General features: G+C 38.0%; 1 protein-coding gene across 1 annotated transcript in view; it reads left to right on the top strand.

Annotated features, from left to right (window-relative positions):
* The window catches only part of ATP10B (ATPase phospholipid transporting 10B (putative)), a 41,696-nt gene that overhangs the window by 11,081 nt on the left and 14,433 nt on the right, over positions 1-16,182 (top strand). The window contains exons 3-10 of the mRNA XM_058849141.1: positions 1,241-1,326; positions 3,958-4,064; positions 7,617-7,748; positions 8,519-8,646; positions 9,764-10,016; positions 10,967-11,202; positions 14,479-14,658; positions 15,208-15,793. Coding sequence (XP_058705124.1) covers positions 1,241-1,326; positions 3,958-4,064; positions 7,617-7,748; positions 8,519-8,646; positions 9,764-10,016; positions 10,967-11,202; positions 14,479-14,658; positions 15,208-15,793 — 1,708 coding nt within the window. The remainder of the gene's footprint in view (positions 1-1,240; positions 1,327-3,957; positions 4,065-7,616; positions 7,749-8,518; positions 8,647-9,763; positions 10,017-10,966; positions 11,203-14,478; positions 14,659-15,207; positions 15,794-16,182) is intronic.

The following is a 16,182-nucleotide window of genomic DNA, read 5'->3' as shown; positions in this document are numbered from 1 at the left end:
GCAAAAACAATTAAGGACTTTCTCATATTGTGGATGTCATAAAACATTAGCACAGGCTTTCTCCAGTGTCCTCCAGTGACAATTAGGGAGAGGTTTTGTTCCTGAGAAACACTGGAAATTTTAATATGTAGAGATTTAGCAGAAAAACAGTAAACTGGCTACTTAGAATTTTTTTAAATGTTGCATTTTTGTCATGTAGTTCTAATTTACGTTGGATTTTCTATTTGTTTTTCCTTTCAGAGGAGAACAGGATGCACACAAAAAGCAAACTTTTGCCTCAATTGCTTGTAATGTGAGGAAGTCTTCTATTATATGAGAAAATACCAATGAAATGATGCCCCAGACTGCCTATTCATGGTGATTTTCTTCAGGCTTTGAGTTGTTATTAAGACACACTGTATGCCTAGGAATGTCTATACTTAAGAACTCCTGTCACAATAATAAAATGGAATGAAATTCTAGCCATGGTGACATCCAGTGCTCAGGAAGGTCAGAGCTGACAAAACTACCTGTATTGTGGTGTATTTACATAAACAGTGCATTGGATAAAAAACCCCAGTGTCGTATCACATGTGCAGATTTTAGTGTGCCAACTTCTTCCTTGTTCTTTGAGCTTTTCTTAGTGCTGTGATTTATGAACTGCATAAAACCCCCTCAGATGTAATTCTGTCTATAAAGTGACTCTTTAAACAGGGAGGAAATACATATGAGTTGGGGTTAGTTCTTCGGTTTAGGATGCAAGAAAGGTGGAGAGAGACTATTTACAAGAATATGGGGGGACAGGACAAGGTGGAATGCCTTCAAACTGACAGTGAGTAGGTTTAGATGGGATATTAGGAAAAAATTCTTCCCTTTGAGGGGGGTGAAGCTCTGGCATAGGTTGTCCAGAGCCCTGTGCCAGGGCTTCACCCCACTAAAAGGGAAGAATTTCTTCCTATACTTAATCTAAATCTACTATCTTTGTTATATTCACTTTAAATGAAAATAGATGTTTTCATTAATTGGCATCTGTGATATCTTGTCCAATACACAGCATTTTCTTCATTTAATTTAACCAGTTGTTATTCCAAGAGGAGGAAATACAAAGCTTTGCTTCAGAATGAATGAGCTAAAATGTCTTTGTCTCTCCTTCTAGGGCAAGTGCTCCAGCCCTGGTGGTCTAAATTAAGCTTTTCTAGTGTTTAGCATTTAAAATACTCATTGGATTTGACACTCATTCTTACTGTGTTTTCTCTTGTAGGATACTGTGTTTGAACCAGAATTTTTTCAAAACACCATCATCTGTGAAATGCCAAACAATGATCTCAATAAATTTAATGGTTATATGTAAGTACTTGTTATCCATAAATACATTTTGGGTCTGTACTTTGATATTACTCTTGGAGGAATTGGATGGAAGGAACATATTTTGAGGAAATTTATGGTTGTCACTATTAGCTATTCCCAGATTCAGAAGTCAATATAAAATGTAGACTTGGACTCTGTTTTGTGGCAAGGTAGAACCAAGACTTGGAATTGCATTTGCAGATGTTTCATACAAACTATTTTCAGAAAGCTTCAGCTCTCTTCAAAACTTAGACAAAAGCACATTTACATTCGATCTGATGATTAGACTAAGCTAGATCTTAGATAAATCCTTCCAATTGTTTAAAGGATTCCAGCTGCATGGCTCTGGTTACTTCACATTTACAGCCATGGGGAAAAGGTGTCCAAGATCTAATAAACAATACAGAGTTTCTTCTTATTAGAAAGGTAGGAAAATCAAACATGCATGCAAAATGCTATTGAACCAGTGCACTAGACTAGTATAAAAAAGTAAGGGTGGTTTCTTTTTTGTCTTCCTTCATTAAGTAATTCTGGAACAGGCATAATAGCAAATTCAGCAGATTTAACCCCATTTATGAATTATAAGGCAAATTTCTATCATGGCTCATGACTTAAAATTCTCTTACCCTCCAACACAGAGCAGCCTTTCCCAAGGCCCTCTTCAGAGTGGTCATCAGTCCATACTTATTCCCACACCACAACAGAGAACTGTCCAAAGTACCTACTGCCCCAGACCAAATGCATGGCCCATTATTATGCAAATAATTTAACTGCATGAATGTGCCAGCATCCATGCCCCAGCTTTGCTGAGTTTACCAGTAGCTAAACTAGCAGTGAATGGCTCTGCAAGAAGCAGCAGGAGTGTTGTACTGGAGGAGCTGCAGCTGGATGGCTCTCTGACAGGGTAAGCAAGATGGCTCTCTCCCATTAGCACTGACTGTGTCTAATCTGGTTTTGAGGTTGTGCCCTGTAAGAATGGTGCTTCTAATAGCAATACCATTTCTCCTCTGCTGCAGTATCTTACAAGGGAAAAAGAGGTCAAGATTGTATTGATTGCTGGCTGTGGATGTTGGCTTCAGGGACCACTGGACATAATCTTAATTGAAGCAATCTCTCCAATTAGCAAAGAGCACTGAGATTATAGAAACGTAGGAGATATGTCACAAGAAAACACACACAAATACACACCCTTAGGACCCAGGACTGGCATCGAAATATTCAATTCTCAACTGAAAGTCTGTAGCAGAAATCTCTTTTGTGAATGCCTATTTACTCACTTGATGGAACATGGAATTAGCTGCCTCTCTCTCCCTTCTTCAGGGACAGAAGAAAGAATTTGCTGGGGAAAATTACTTGCTAAGAGTTAGTGGAGTCTCTATCTTTGGTCTGCTGAAATTTAAGTTATTTTGTAAACACAAATTACTTGGAGCAGACTACCTTTTTCTCCAAGATCCCTTAATAAATTATTGAGGGTCTATTGCCTTGCTATAAAATAGCAGGAGTACTCTCTGTTAAAAATTATAAGAAGTAACTTAGTGAAATCCATCTGAAATGCCCAATCACAGAAAATTTTGTTCAAGGGGATGCAAGAAGACCTCTGTTAAATAAGTTCCCCAAGGCTGAATTTAGATTCCAAGAAAAATTTCTGGCCAGATTTCTAGCATTATGTTTTTACAATTCCACCAGCTTTAGGTTGCTGGCACTTACACCTTTTTCCTCGTCTAGTTTACATTATGTGATCAGGTGCAGCTGCACTTAGACACGGGACTGTACTTAGCTCTGATATAATAGCTAGCCTTGCCCTTCATTTGAGAGATGAGACTATTTACTGGTAAATGAAATGCAAAATACCAAATAGAAAGCAGAAAGGGATGATTATTCTAAGAAAAAAAAAGTCTTTTCCCACCCTGACTTTTACATAACAAAACAAGACAAAGTATCTGTAATAGAAGCTCTTTAGCAAAGGTCTCAGGAGGAACCTACCAGTGTGAAATAAAAGCTGTGGGTAGGGGTAGGTGTGGGCCATTAATTTTCAGAGGCAAGTAACAAATTGCTTGCCTGATGGAGCACCAGCCTTATGGTTTTCACCAGTTTGTTCTGCAAGCAGAAGGATTTGGTATGTGATGGGGCATCTTTAGCCAGGATGAAAATTCTTCTATCCAGGATGAGAATGAGGAAGAGCTCCTCAGCATGAGGACTGCTTGAGTGAATTGAGATTTCAGTTCAGATTTCATGTCTGACCGAGTGACAGAGGCTTTTGCAGGGTGTAGATATATTCATCTGAACCTCTGCTCATCTTTCTAAAATCAATTTGTCTGTAAGAAGTTGCAAAATGATTCTTGTTTCTTTCATAAGATATTGAATATGCCAAATAAGGTTCCAAGTGAAAGCCAAACTTGCTTTGTATTGGCATCATGACACACACTGTGCAAGCAGTCTTTAAAAGAAAGACTTGGACTTCTATTTAACTTTTTGCTGGAGTCTTCCTTGAAACTAAGGGAAATAAAAGCAAAATATGGCCTACAAAATTACTTGATTTCAACTTGAAGCAGACATGCACACAAAAATTTTCTTTAATGCTCCATTTAGAACAGAAAAATTAATTGCTCTATTTATTTATATTTCTTCTAGGGAGCAGCCAAACCATGAACAGGTAGGTTTCAACATTGAAAACCTCTTGCTTCGTGGATGTACAATCAGAAATACTGAGGCCACAGTAGGGATTGTTATATATGCAGGTAAGACGTACTTTTTATTTAGGTAAACTGAGATTTTCCCTGTAAATATCCTTAAAAAAATAAGTACAGTCTAATACTGCAACATAATTTGGCATTTTTGTTTTAAAAACTGGTAGTGCACAAAAAAAGTATATAACTTTTTCTTTTAAGGGAAGGTATTACTCATCTATCTCCAAAGCCAGCAAGTCTTGCACTGGGTCTTTGGCAAGTGACAGGATCCTTGTGCATGTCAAATATCTTGTAAAAATATCCAGACAAGTTAAAAATTGCTCAGGTGTATTTAACCCTCAGCTCTGGCTCTACTCCTAATTCCATCTGTCATAAAATCTACACAGCTGACCTAAGGGAGGTGTCATGGGCTCCTCAGTGTAGAAAATGGAGCAGCTGAAGATCTAATTCACCTGTGAATTTCATTCATGCATTCAGTCTGTGCCCGTGCTAGCATGCAGGAGGCAGTAAGGCAGCAGCAGGAGGTGACAGAAAAGGCAGCAGCAGCACAGGTTTGTGCTGACATAGACACAGTGTGTCTGTGCAACCATGAACTTCATGCAGGAGACACATGGACAAAGAAAGATGCTATTGGTGGCCAGATCAAATGCAGCAGTGGGCCAATTCATTTGTTTCTTGGCATCTTTCACCTTCGGAGTGTTACCACTGCTTTTACACAGTGAGCGTGATTTATCTTTGTCTTTGACAGCTGTGCTCTCTTCTGCATCAGACAGAGTGTATCAGCTACCCTCTCCTTTGTAGATTAAATAAAAGTCAATTCAAACACAACAATTAATCCCATTAGCTATTATTATCTTTCCAGTAGAGTTACATTAACTGTTTTATGTCTAATCAGCAGCAAAGGGTTCAGCCACCTAAGAGAAAAGAGAAGTCAAAGCTTTACAAGAGTTTTTTAGCTTAGATTAATCTCCACAGCCCAGAACAATTTACCTGACAACAGACAGTCTATTTCACTACTACACAACTGGATTCTAAATGTCTGTAGCTCCCATGTTTCCAAGGTAGCTTTGCCTTTGTAGATATTCCATCGTATGTCTGTGAACACCACATGCAAGGGTGGTGCCCACCAGGCAGAGGAGGAGAGCCAGAGCTGAGGGTTAAATACACCTGAGCAATTTTTTACTCAGCAACCATTTTTTTTTTTTCAGTAGCTACTGTATAAAAATCTCAGTAGGGATCATTCCTGATATAATTGGAATAATTTATCTTCCCTTCTCCTGTTGCAGTTCCTAATTTTCTTCTGTTTAGTTCAGATTTCCCTTGACCACCAGCACAGATCCTAATATGGATCTCCATTTATGTTGCTTAAGCTGGCAATAGCAAAGGCTGGAGTTCTAAAGTTATTCCCAAGACATGGTGGTTTTCATATGAGTAGGTCTTCAAATCAATTTTCAACTGAGCTCCTACTGTTACTGTCAGCATAAAAGTTTGGGGTTTTTTCCTAAAATTAGACTGGCTTCAGTCAGTATTAGCTTCATTTCTAGCATTCTTTGACATTGATTATACTCTGGCTTTTAATCATGGTCTGTGACCTTTTCTGAGCAATCAAGATCAGTCACATAATAAGATGGCACACTTTCCATTTTTATGACTCTATTACTCCTCAAACTTTCTAATGGAAGATTCTGTGAAGAGTACAGCCACCACTTAGTGTGATTGCTTGGTCTGTGAGTTCTCATCTGACCTGATGATAGTTATACTTTTCATGGCTACCCAAATTGTTCTACACAAAGCAATAGCACTAAAACACAAAAACCTCATTACAGAATGACAGCCAATGTTGTTTTCTCATTGTGATTGGGACAGGAGTAAGAATTACATGCTTTTCATATACCAAAGTACCAGAAAGAAGTTTTAGATGAGCCCATCAGCATCTAGAAACAGAGTGACAAGGTACCATTGGGGTGGTAGGTGAGGTGCTGTGTTTCACAGCATAGGAATGTGTAAGGATCAGAGAGAACAAGCAGTTTATTCCTCATATTTCTGGTTTTCTGTTCCTTACAAGGTGATAACTTGTTACAGAAGTGTCCTTTTCCTGATGATCACCTGAAGTGGAAAGGAATGGTAGAACTGATATTTGGAAAGAAGCTCATCACAATTTCATCCTGAAATAAATTCATCAACACTTTCTTGAGGATTTTCTAGGAGGAATTAGAGGGCTTTGGTTTGTTTTAGTTTCAATATAAAGCATTCCATTATGCCTGACATAAAAGAAGAGTGGGGAATAAGATTCACACAGCTGCTGGAGGAAAACAAATGCAAGCAGCAGTGCCCTCCCCTTCAGTGTAGCTTGGTGGTTAAGAGATTTTGTTCACCAAAGGGAAGGTTTGGGGTTTGTTCCCAGGTGTGCCTGTATGAGAGTGAGCACACATCTCCTGCTTCACAAGCTGAAAACTGAAAACCTGCCTAAGTGGGACGAGAGTTTGTACTTATGTGTTAGTTGGAAAGGCAGGAGCACTGGTAGTATAAACTGGTCCCACTGACACAGCTCCAGGTTTTCTAACTAGTTACATATTCATTGGAATAGTAAACCAGGAGCTCCAGCTCTTGAGTGAATGTCCTGAACATAAGGCTGAAGAGTGATTTTCTCTCTAGCTCTCTTCTTAATTAATAACTGCTGATGTAAACCTGGAATTAATACAGCAGATATGATTGCACTTCACCTAACTTCCAGTTTTTGGGTTAAATCACTTCCCTAGAGAAACCTAAAAGGCAGCTTGGAAAACAGTCCTTGTCACACACATCATGCACATTTCACAAATGAAAACTAAATACAAGTCTGCAGGGCCTGTATTTTCAGGGAAAAGGACTGCAGAAATAAACATAAAAGATACCATTCAATATAATAACAGATGGTGCCCAGATATCCCAGTTGTGGAGCCACAGTTTAGGCAACATTAATAGAATTGAAAAATTAATTTCTGTTTCTTGACTTCTTGCAGCACTCCTCTTTTTTCATTATTATTATACAGTATTAGTATAGCAGCTCAATTCTAACTCACTAAGTTTAAGGATTGTTGTTGTTTTTTTGTCATCCTACTGCTTTGTCAGCACTTTACAGCCAAATAGTGAAAAGCTAAATATTATTTTCACTGACTTGTTGAATTTTATTTAATATACAAAATGTATCTAGTGGCTTTTGAATTGCTACTGAAAAATATTCAAATGTAGGTTTCAGGAATCTGTATAGCACCTAAAAAATTTGTTCATAAAAAGCAAAAATATAATACAATTGTTCATTTTCTTCTCATGGATATTTGGCTCTTTATAATTTATTTAAACATTATGATCCTACTAAATCTGCTGTCCTTGGGACAGAAAAATGTATATGACAGCTGAAACCTGTGATATAATGGGGGATTTTGGTACACTCCAAGATTTAGACTATGATGTATTCAGTCAAATAGGAAGATGGACAAGAAAAGTTCTTAATGTCAGCATTAGTCATTGTGCCCTCATTTGGAGAGAGAATGCTTTCCAAAAAAAACCAACTAAAATATAAAATATTACATAAACATGATAATATTAATTTGTGTTTTGAAGGTCATGAAACAAAGGCCATGCTAAATAACAGCGGTCCTCGTTACAAGCGCAGCAGGATAGAGCAGCGGATGAATATGGATATTTTCTTATGTGTGGGACTCCTGTTTGTGATGTGCCTTGTTGGAGCTGTAGGTATGAAGCACTGAAAAAAATGTTTTTTTCTAAATGGTGAATAAAATTGATGTTACAGACATGAGTGAGATCTCATGAGCTGAATGCTGTTGGGGTCTTACGCTCCTTGGTGTTTCCAGTGGGTGAGTTAATGCCGCAGCGGCCGGGATGGCAGGAGTGCCGCGATGTTCCCAAAGAAGCGTCCTGAGAAGGACGGCTTCCAGAGGCACAGGCACGTCCCTCTCCTGGCCTGGCGAGCGGTATCCAGCTCAGCAGAAGCTTCTCCCAGGCAAAGCAGGGAAGGAAGGACTGGAACTCTGGCTGGAGCTCTTTCTCCACAGAGAAATCAGCCTTTATTAGAGCAGGGCACCCTGTGAAGGGAGCCAGCACAGAAGCTCTCTGAACTGGGGAAAAACCAGGATAGATACAGGAAGGTGAGGGGCGGGGAGAAACCAGTAACCAACGGGATGGAGGCACAGGGGTGGAGAGTAAAGGGAAGAACCAATGGTGAACCAGGATTAACATTGAGTTGCAAAGGTCTCTGGGGGAGAAATTTTGCTCTCCGTAACAACAGGGTCTGTGGATCATGGATGAGTTCTCCAAGGGAGAGCAGCAATCTCGTTGTTGGCCGGTTCTTTGGCCTCCACAAGTTAAAATGGCAAATCTGAACAATTCAGATGAAGAAAACATAGCTATAAATGTTTCAGATAAGATTCATCTCTACCATGGTATATGTAAAGTATATATAATACATGTAAAGCAAGAGACAATTTTGTGTCTCATTCCTACAGGGCATGGCATTTGGACAGGAAACTTTTGGGAGCATCCACCTTATGATGTTCCAGATAGGAATGGCAATTTTGTGTCTCCAGTTCTTGCTGGTTTCTACATGTTCCTGACAATGATAATCCTATTGCAGGTAAAAGACAAAAACCTCTCTGTTACCTCCAAGGAAGAACTACTCAAAATTGAGTATAATCACTAATGAATAATCATTGTCAACTAATAGCTGTGCAGTACCTTCTTAATCCTATTTAAAAATATTGCTAGGAGTGTTTCAAATTATCCAAGTGAAATAATGTTTCTTTTCTCTTTTTTTTTTTTTCTGTTTAACTGCAGATTTTCTTCTTGCTATTGAAATCCCACAAGGATATAGATAGGAAACATATGCATAATATTTTTAACTCAGAATAACTAGCAGATACAATAAAGAAGATATTTACATCCAAATGTCAACTTTTTTTTTTTTTCTGCCTATATCCAGAATTCCCAAATAAGAAGGCCACTTAATGTCTCAGAAAAACAGTGAAACAAAAATTTCCAATTTGCCAGTGGGGAATAATAACTAGGTATGGTTCATCTGGTCTAGGAAATAAGCTAAATTAGAAGTAGGATACTTGTATATCTGAGTATGATTTAGCCTAATTGGGAAAGAATATTTTATTGTGTGAGGAAAAAAATTGCATTTACTTTTCAAGATTTCTTGAGATAAGCACTGAGATTTAAGTGGACAGAATAATAAGAACAAAATCTGAATAAAACTTTCAGAACTGTTCAGAGATTTCTTGGGGAATTATTCATTACTGAAACAAAATATTTGTGCATCTTAAGAATTCAGTATTATTTCAGAGCAACAAAGCTTGTAGGTGGGAAATGTTGTGTGCAAAGTAATGGTTTGTGAAACTTTCCTGCACTAAGAGTTAGTCTGGGCTAGTCCATCCTTTCAGAGTTTCAGAAAGGTAAGAGCAAGCATGATCCTATGTCCAGAAAATGTGCTTTCTAAGGACATCCTCTGGAAGACCCACCTTTGAATTTAGTACTCTAGGAATTTAGTCTTAAGCTTGCCACTACTTATCCCGGTTTCTCCACTGCTGTTGTGCACAATATTTTTCCCTGAATTATTACTCATCAGTCCTATTATGACTCTTGGAAGAACTATTTCTTTGGAAATCATTAGTATACCTGTGCCAGGACATTGCTGGTAAAAGCAGTGAAATTTATCTCACCTCTCACTGAGAATTTAAATTTTCTTTCAGATTTTAATCCCCATATCTCTTTATGTGTCAATTGAGTTGGTCAAACTGGGCCAAGTGTTTTTAATTCACAATGACATTGACCTGTATGATGAAGAAGCAGATTTGCCCATCCAGTGCCGTACCCTCACTATTACTGAAGACCTCGGACAAATCCAGTATATCTTCTCAGACAAAACTGGGACACTAACAGAAAACAAAATGGTATTTCGACGCTGTACTGTTGATGGAATTGAGTTTTCCCATCAGGAAAATGGTGAGAGACACATTTTTATACTTGTTTTTTTTTGTCTGAGCAATTAAATGTTATTAATTTAAATATTAATACCTAAACAAAAGATACCTAAACATGAGCCCTCTGATTGAAAGTAGAGGTTTTTTTTGAATAGTCATTATTTTGTGAGGGACTGCTGTTACCAAGATTCACAAAAGTGAAGACGTTCTAAATTATTCAGAAGTCAGATGGGAAAGGTTTTCCAGATCCCTCTGCAGGCACCTCCAGGATTTGCCCTGCATTCAAAGAACACGCAAAGGCAACATTTTCTCTTTCATTTCTAAATGAACACCAGACAACATTTTATAAGTTCACAAACTGATATTAGTTAATATTTAAACTCAGTGTGTCCAAAAGCAATTATTTCTGTGAATATGTAAATGTACACTTCTGTGTGGTATGAAAAATACAGGCACTCTCTTCCTGGAGTGGATCCTGGCTGCAGTCTGGATCTGAAGGGTCTTGGCACTTGGTGCTCTGAATTCATGGTGTTGACTCAGGCCCCTTCATCATTATTTCCCTGCTCTGTGTAGAGGGAATGATCCTGTTAAGCTGGAAAGCAGCTGCCAAAAACATGTTTATGTTCTGTGACTGAAAACATTAGGAAATTTGTGAATTACCATATTTCACTCTCCTGTTCCAACTGCAAAATGCAGCTGAAGAGAAAAAACATTAAGAGAAGCCCATAAAAGTGACTGAACACTTTGAAAATACATTTTTATTTTCTTACAATAATAACAGTGGCAATTGCCAGAAACTGCTATGAACAGTGACATTTTTCTGGTGATGGCTTTTGAAATGTTTTGGCTTTGGTTTAGTTTGTTTTAGGTTTTTTAACTGATCAATGGATTTCTCCCAAACAATGAAAAACAAAAAAACAAAAAAAAACAAAAAACCAGAATGAGAGGTAAGATTTCATTTTTCTTTTAAAGACAGGCGACTGAAAATACAGAAAGAGTTGGATTTAGACAATGAGGATTTTGCAAAACTTCAGCGTTTCACTCTTCCCCCCATGAATCCTGAGAGACCAGCCACTTACAAGCACAATACCATGAGACCTTTGAGGAGGTGCCAGAGCGACCGGGCGCGTTTCAAAGGGCACACGAGGAACAGGTCAGCCGGTCGACGCGACAGCATCCAGTCTCAAGTGGCGTTCAGCAGCCCCATTGTGAGTTTCAGCAAACTGAGCTAACACCTTCTAAGTTATCCCTGCTAGTGCATGTTGTGATGGGAAGCCAGTAGGTAGAGAGGAGAAATCCAAGCCTTGTTGGAGCTAAGCGAGGGAAGGGGGAGACAAAGAATTGGAGTTCTTGATTGGAGCATGCAGGCTGCAGTCAGGGGGAGCAGATGCTGATGCAATTTAGGTCTGAAACTTCCCAAATTCACACACAGCCTAATTAAGTCAGACAGTTCTGCTCTTCTTGTAAGTTTGTTAACAGACACTTCAGACAAGTCCTTTGTGAATGATAAAAGAAGGTCATAAACTTTCAAAATCAGAAAAAAAAAAAAAGGCCAATAAATGCAGAATTCTCAGAACTTTGTTTGCTGCAGTTTTTATAAGATCCTACTCACCTGATTCAATTCTGCTGTCATGTAGTAAGTACCACTCAGAACTCCTACTGTTCTTGGAATATGGGAGTTCTGTAAGTTGTTATCCTAGCATTTTCCAGCCCAAACCTCATGAGTTGCTGAGAATGTCTCTGTGGATTCTTGAGAACCCATGAGTCATGACTTCTGAGAAGTAGAAGTGTTCCTTATGTGTTGTTATAAGTCATGACTATTGAAGGATGATAAAGAAATTTCTTGCCAGTATATTTTCCAATTACATTTTTTACTGCCAGGCCTTTTCTTTTTCATCTATAAATAAACATTTTTTTGTTCTGAGGAACAAATGAGCATCTGAGTATCAAATGCCTCTTTTGTAGAAGAATACTAAACTGCTGATATGGAAATAACCAGACTTAGCTGCTCATAGGTGGCACTCTATCTGGAGAAATTGCTTTAACGCCCTATGACAATTGAATTTTGCAAAAATAGAGACATTTAGATATTGCACAGAGCTTGCCCTGTGTGACCTTTAAATGACACATAGTAGTATCCTTCTTTGCCACCTGAGCCAATTCTCTATTAATAAAATGGGAATAGTTAATTTTTTGGTGTCTCTATGGTTCCTCCCCTTTGGAACTTACATCACCTCATCTGAGGCATTTTTACTCTACTACAAATCTGCAGTATCCTGAGTACTCCTGGCATACAGAGTGTGTTTGTAGACTTGTGTGTATGTCAGCAGACAGATGCTTGTAAGAAAAATCCATCTCTCAACAATAGAACAGATTAGAAAATTAGCATTTACTCTCTTTACCTTTAGGTGTTCTTATGAATTAAGAGAGTGACGTTACATTTCCTTCTAGATTTAATTGTTCCAATAAGTAGTGCCTTGCTATTAGAAACATTTAATGAAGATTTTCAATGTCCCATGGTCATCAGGTTTTCATGCCATCAAGTAGAAGAAATGATATGAAGTTAATGAGGAAACCTTAAAACTGAATGGCACTATCCATTTTACATTAGCATTTTCACTAAAAAAATTATTAACATTGGAGAGGTGGCAAATTTAAGTGATTATGATTAGTGCTGTTTTATTCAGTTTTCTTTTTTGCTTGGTTAGGGATTTTAATATATGTTCAGGCTGAGAATTCAGGTCAGTGCTGTTTTCACTTAATGCAAAAAAGAAAATTAGAAAAATTGTTCTGATAAGTATTGATTTTTTTCATTGTTTTGTTTTTAAAACCTGTCTCTGAGGCCACAATTACAATTTTCAATTTTTCCAGAGGAAACTTTTGAGTTCAGAAAGTTGCTGCTGAAGTGAAATGCCCAGTAGTGCATTGTCTAGAACTTGCAGCAGACATTGGGGATACAGATAAGAAAGAAATTGAGTGGGTGGGATGATGACAGATAGGAGAGGCTGAGATACATATGTAATAATTTGGTGTTTGTGGTTCATTCTAATTGCCAATGCATGAAGAAGTTGTATGACAAACTGTGCAAGCTGTTGGTGAGATTCTAATCTTTCACGTTTCAAATTTAATAGAATTTCCAATATAACTGTTTGACATAACTGTTTGGACAGTTGTATCTGCATATATGTGTTCTTCATTGGAATTGTCCTGTTAATCTATTTGGGATTGTTCTATGTACAAAGCATAATATTGGCATAGTCCCATTACCCACAGAACCACTGTAGTGTAATATTGTGAAATGCTTTCTTAAAATCAGCAGCTTTAACTTTTCAGCCTCTGATTATTTTTAGGAGACCTGAGAAGATAACTAAAAAAACCAGGTTTATCCTTAGCATGTTTTTGTTTGTTAGAGAAAGGACTGCATCAATACTGCAAACATGTATGTCCCTGTATGTGAAGTAAAAAAGCATTAAAATGAGCCAGAAGAATCCGAGCTTTCTGCAGCAGGGAAAGTGCAAAGCCTTGTTCCAGCTTTGTATTTCAGTTGAGCTGCAAAATGAGCAGTAGATTTATTTGCAATGATTAGGATTATTTAAGAACTGCTTGTCACTTTAGCAAGCAGGAGATGGAATGTAACATTCAGCTCAGCACAATAGAGCCAAAAAGGTGCTTGGGTGACTTCTGTCGCCTGTTTACAGAACTTGGGAAAACTGCCAAATTGAATGAGGTGAGGGTAATAGATGAGATGGACTAGAAAACAGATAAATTACTTTGGGAGTTTCTTAAGGAATGTTGGCTTATGGGAAGATGTCTTTTAAATCTGGAATTCTTTGTTAAATATGGCCCTGAATTTAATCCAAACCAGATTCTGCTAACATGGAATTTCTATTAGTTGTCCTATAGCTGTACATCAAATTAAATTGTAGGGAAGTGACATTAAATAGTTTGGCTTGCAAATTTAGGTTTTATTAGAAACAGAGTAGTAGTAAAATTACAGAAACATTTCAGGAACAAGTAAATATGTATTTATTTATTTAAAGCAAAAACTGAAGAAGAAAATTTTGAGAGCACTTCTCTCTCTGGGTGCAAAATGAAACTGCTGTGGAAACAAAAAGCGATACTGCTGTAACTAAACCATAAGCACAAAATGTTCTCTGTTGAAATAACTATCAACTTATACATGGAACTGGGAGATCCCAAGTATATATTCTTCTGGAGTGCTCTTTAATTCAGGAGTCAGCAGTTAAGGGATACAGTATAGAATTTTCTGATTTTTAGTAGATTTCAAAAGAAATAAAATTCTGAGATCATCTTCCTTTTGAAGATGCATTTCCTTCTAATTACATCATTATGCAGCTTTTTGAAAGATATCTTTTTTTCCATGGATGTTAAGTACAAAAGGCATTTTCTAGGTCTAAATTCAAGTTGTTCCTTGAGGACATGGGTAAGTGAAAATAATCCTCACTAAGTAATTTCTCTTCCAGGAAAAGGATGTGATTCCCGATAGCAGACTGCTGAGGCGAGTGCGAGAAGCTGCCCTTCAGACTGAAAGTTTTTCTCCTTTTATCCATATGAAGACTTCCACATCCTTTACTGACTTTTTTCTTGCTCTTGCCATTTGCAATACGGTTCTGGTCTCCACAGCTACTGAGCCAAGACAAAGGGTAATATAACTTTAAATACATGAGGAAAATGGATCATGCTTCCATTTAACAACCTAGAACAGTGTCCAGTGAAAACTGAAGTAGTGAAAAATAATTTGTTTCAGACTTGTCCTCTTATTCCTTTACATTTTCTGTGATATCTACAGCTTCCCTGCCTGTGTATCCCTTCCTAGGTTGTCTTCTTATGTTTGATGAATAGCTAAGGCTACCACAGGATCTGCACTTTTTCTTTTAGATTTTGTAATATATACGCTGTAAGAAGTTTGTTGAATGCACTGGGTTTTCTCTAATCTTCCAGGCAATTAACAGAGCTACAAGGGCTTCATTACATTTATACTTCAGCAAATCACCATCAAATTTGGCTGCCATCTCATATATGACTTCTCTACTGAATCCTTCCACCACAGTTAAATGGCAGGAGAGGGGAAAAGAGGAAGTTGCAGTTATTATTAATGTAATTTAGATGCAGAAAAGTAGAGAGAGGTTTTGAGAAGGCTCTTGATGTTCACATTTTTTTATTTTTAACCTTTGTTCTTTTCATATTTCTAGATCACAATCCCACCGCCAACAAAACCTTCAGGAATCAGCCTGGAGAAGATTCATCAGATATTTCAAAGGCTAAAATTAGCAAGCCTTAGTCAATCTTTTTCATCATCTCAGTCTAGTTCACACCTTGGTGCCAGTTTCAGTGCAAAGAACAGCGAGGAGCCTCTTGCTGTGCTGGAGAGTTGTGACAATGAAAATGACTGCTCTGACAGCAATAGAGGCCAGGAACTCCAGGACAAGGGCAGCACAGATATTGGTACTGCTTCCTTGGATGAAGTTTTTAAGTCTGCAACTAACAGTTCCCTGCCAACAGATTTCTGTTATGAGGCTGAGAGCCCAGATGAGGCAGCTCTTGTCTATGCTGCCCAGGCCTACAGCTTCATTCTTGTGTCCCGGACACCCAAACAGGTCACCGTGCAGCTGCCACAGGGCACACTCCTGACCTTTGATATCCTCTACACTTTGGGATTTGACTCGGTCAGGAAAAGGATGTCTGTAGTGGTGAGACACCCTCTAACCAAGGAGATTGTTGTCTACACAAAAGGTGCTGACTCTGTAATAATGGACCTACTGGACGACTCTGCCAAAGGTAATTAGCCAGGGAGCTATTTCTGTTGTTTCTCCTAACAAAGAAGTTTGCAGTACTCTTTTTTGCATGAAATATTATATCTAGGTATTAGAAGTATAAAAAAAGAATGAGCTTTGTCTAGTATTATCCTTGTAGATCAGAACTGAGGTATTTATTTAACCTCAGAAGTGCTTGGAATATGGAATGGGATAATTAAAATTCACTGCTAATACTAACCCATGTGGATTGTGTACTCTGCAATAATGTTGCCATAAAGGCCTGACCATTGTTTTTCAGGTTGTCAGCAAGAGTGCTATAATATTAACAAACAAAAACACAAGTAATGTTATCTTAAAGGAAACATAAATTTTTAGCAAGATTTCAGCTTCTGCACAGCCAACACTTCTGAG

The sequence above is a fragment of the Poecile atricapillus genome, chromosome 13 (assembly GCF_030490865.1).
Source record: "Poecile atricapillus isolate bPoeAtr1 chromosome 13, bPoeAtr1.hap1, whole genome shotgun sequence".
NCBI lineage: Eukaryota > Metazoa > Chordata > Aves > Passeriformes > Paridae > Poecile > Poecile atricapillus.
Note: the sequence above shows the minus strand (reverse complement) of the source record. Positions and strands in the feature narration are given on the sequence as shown.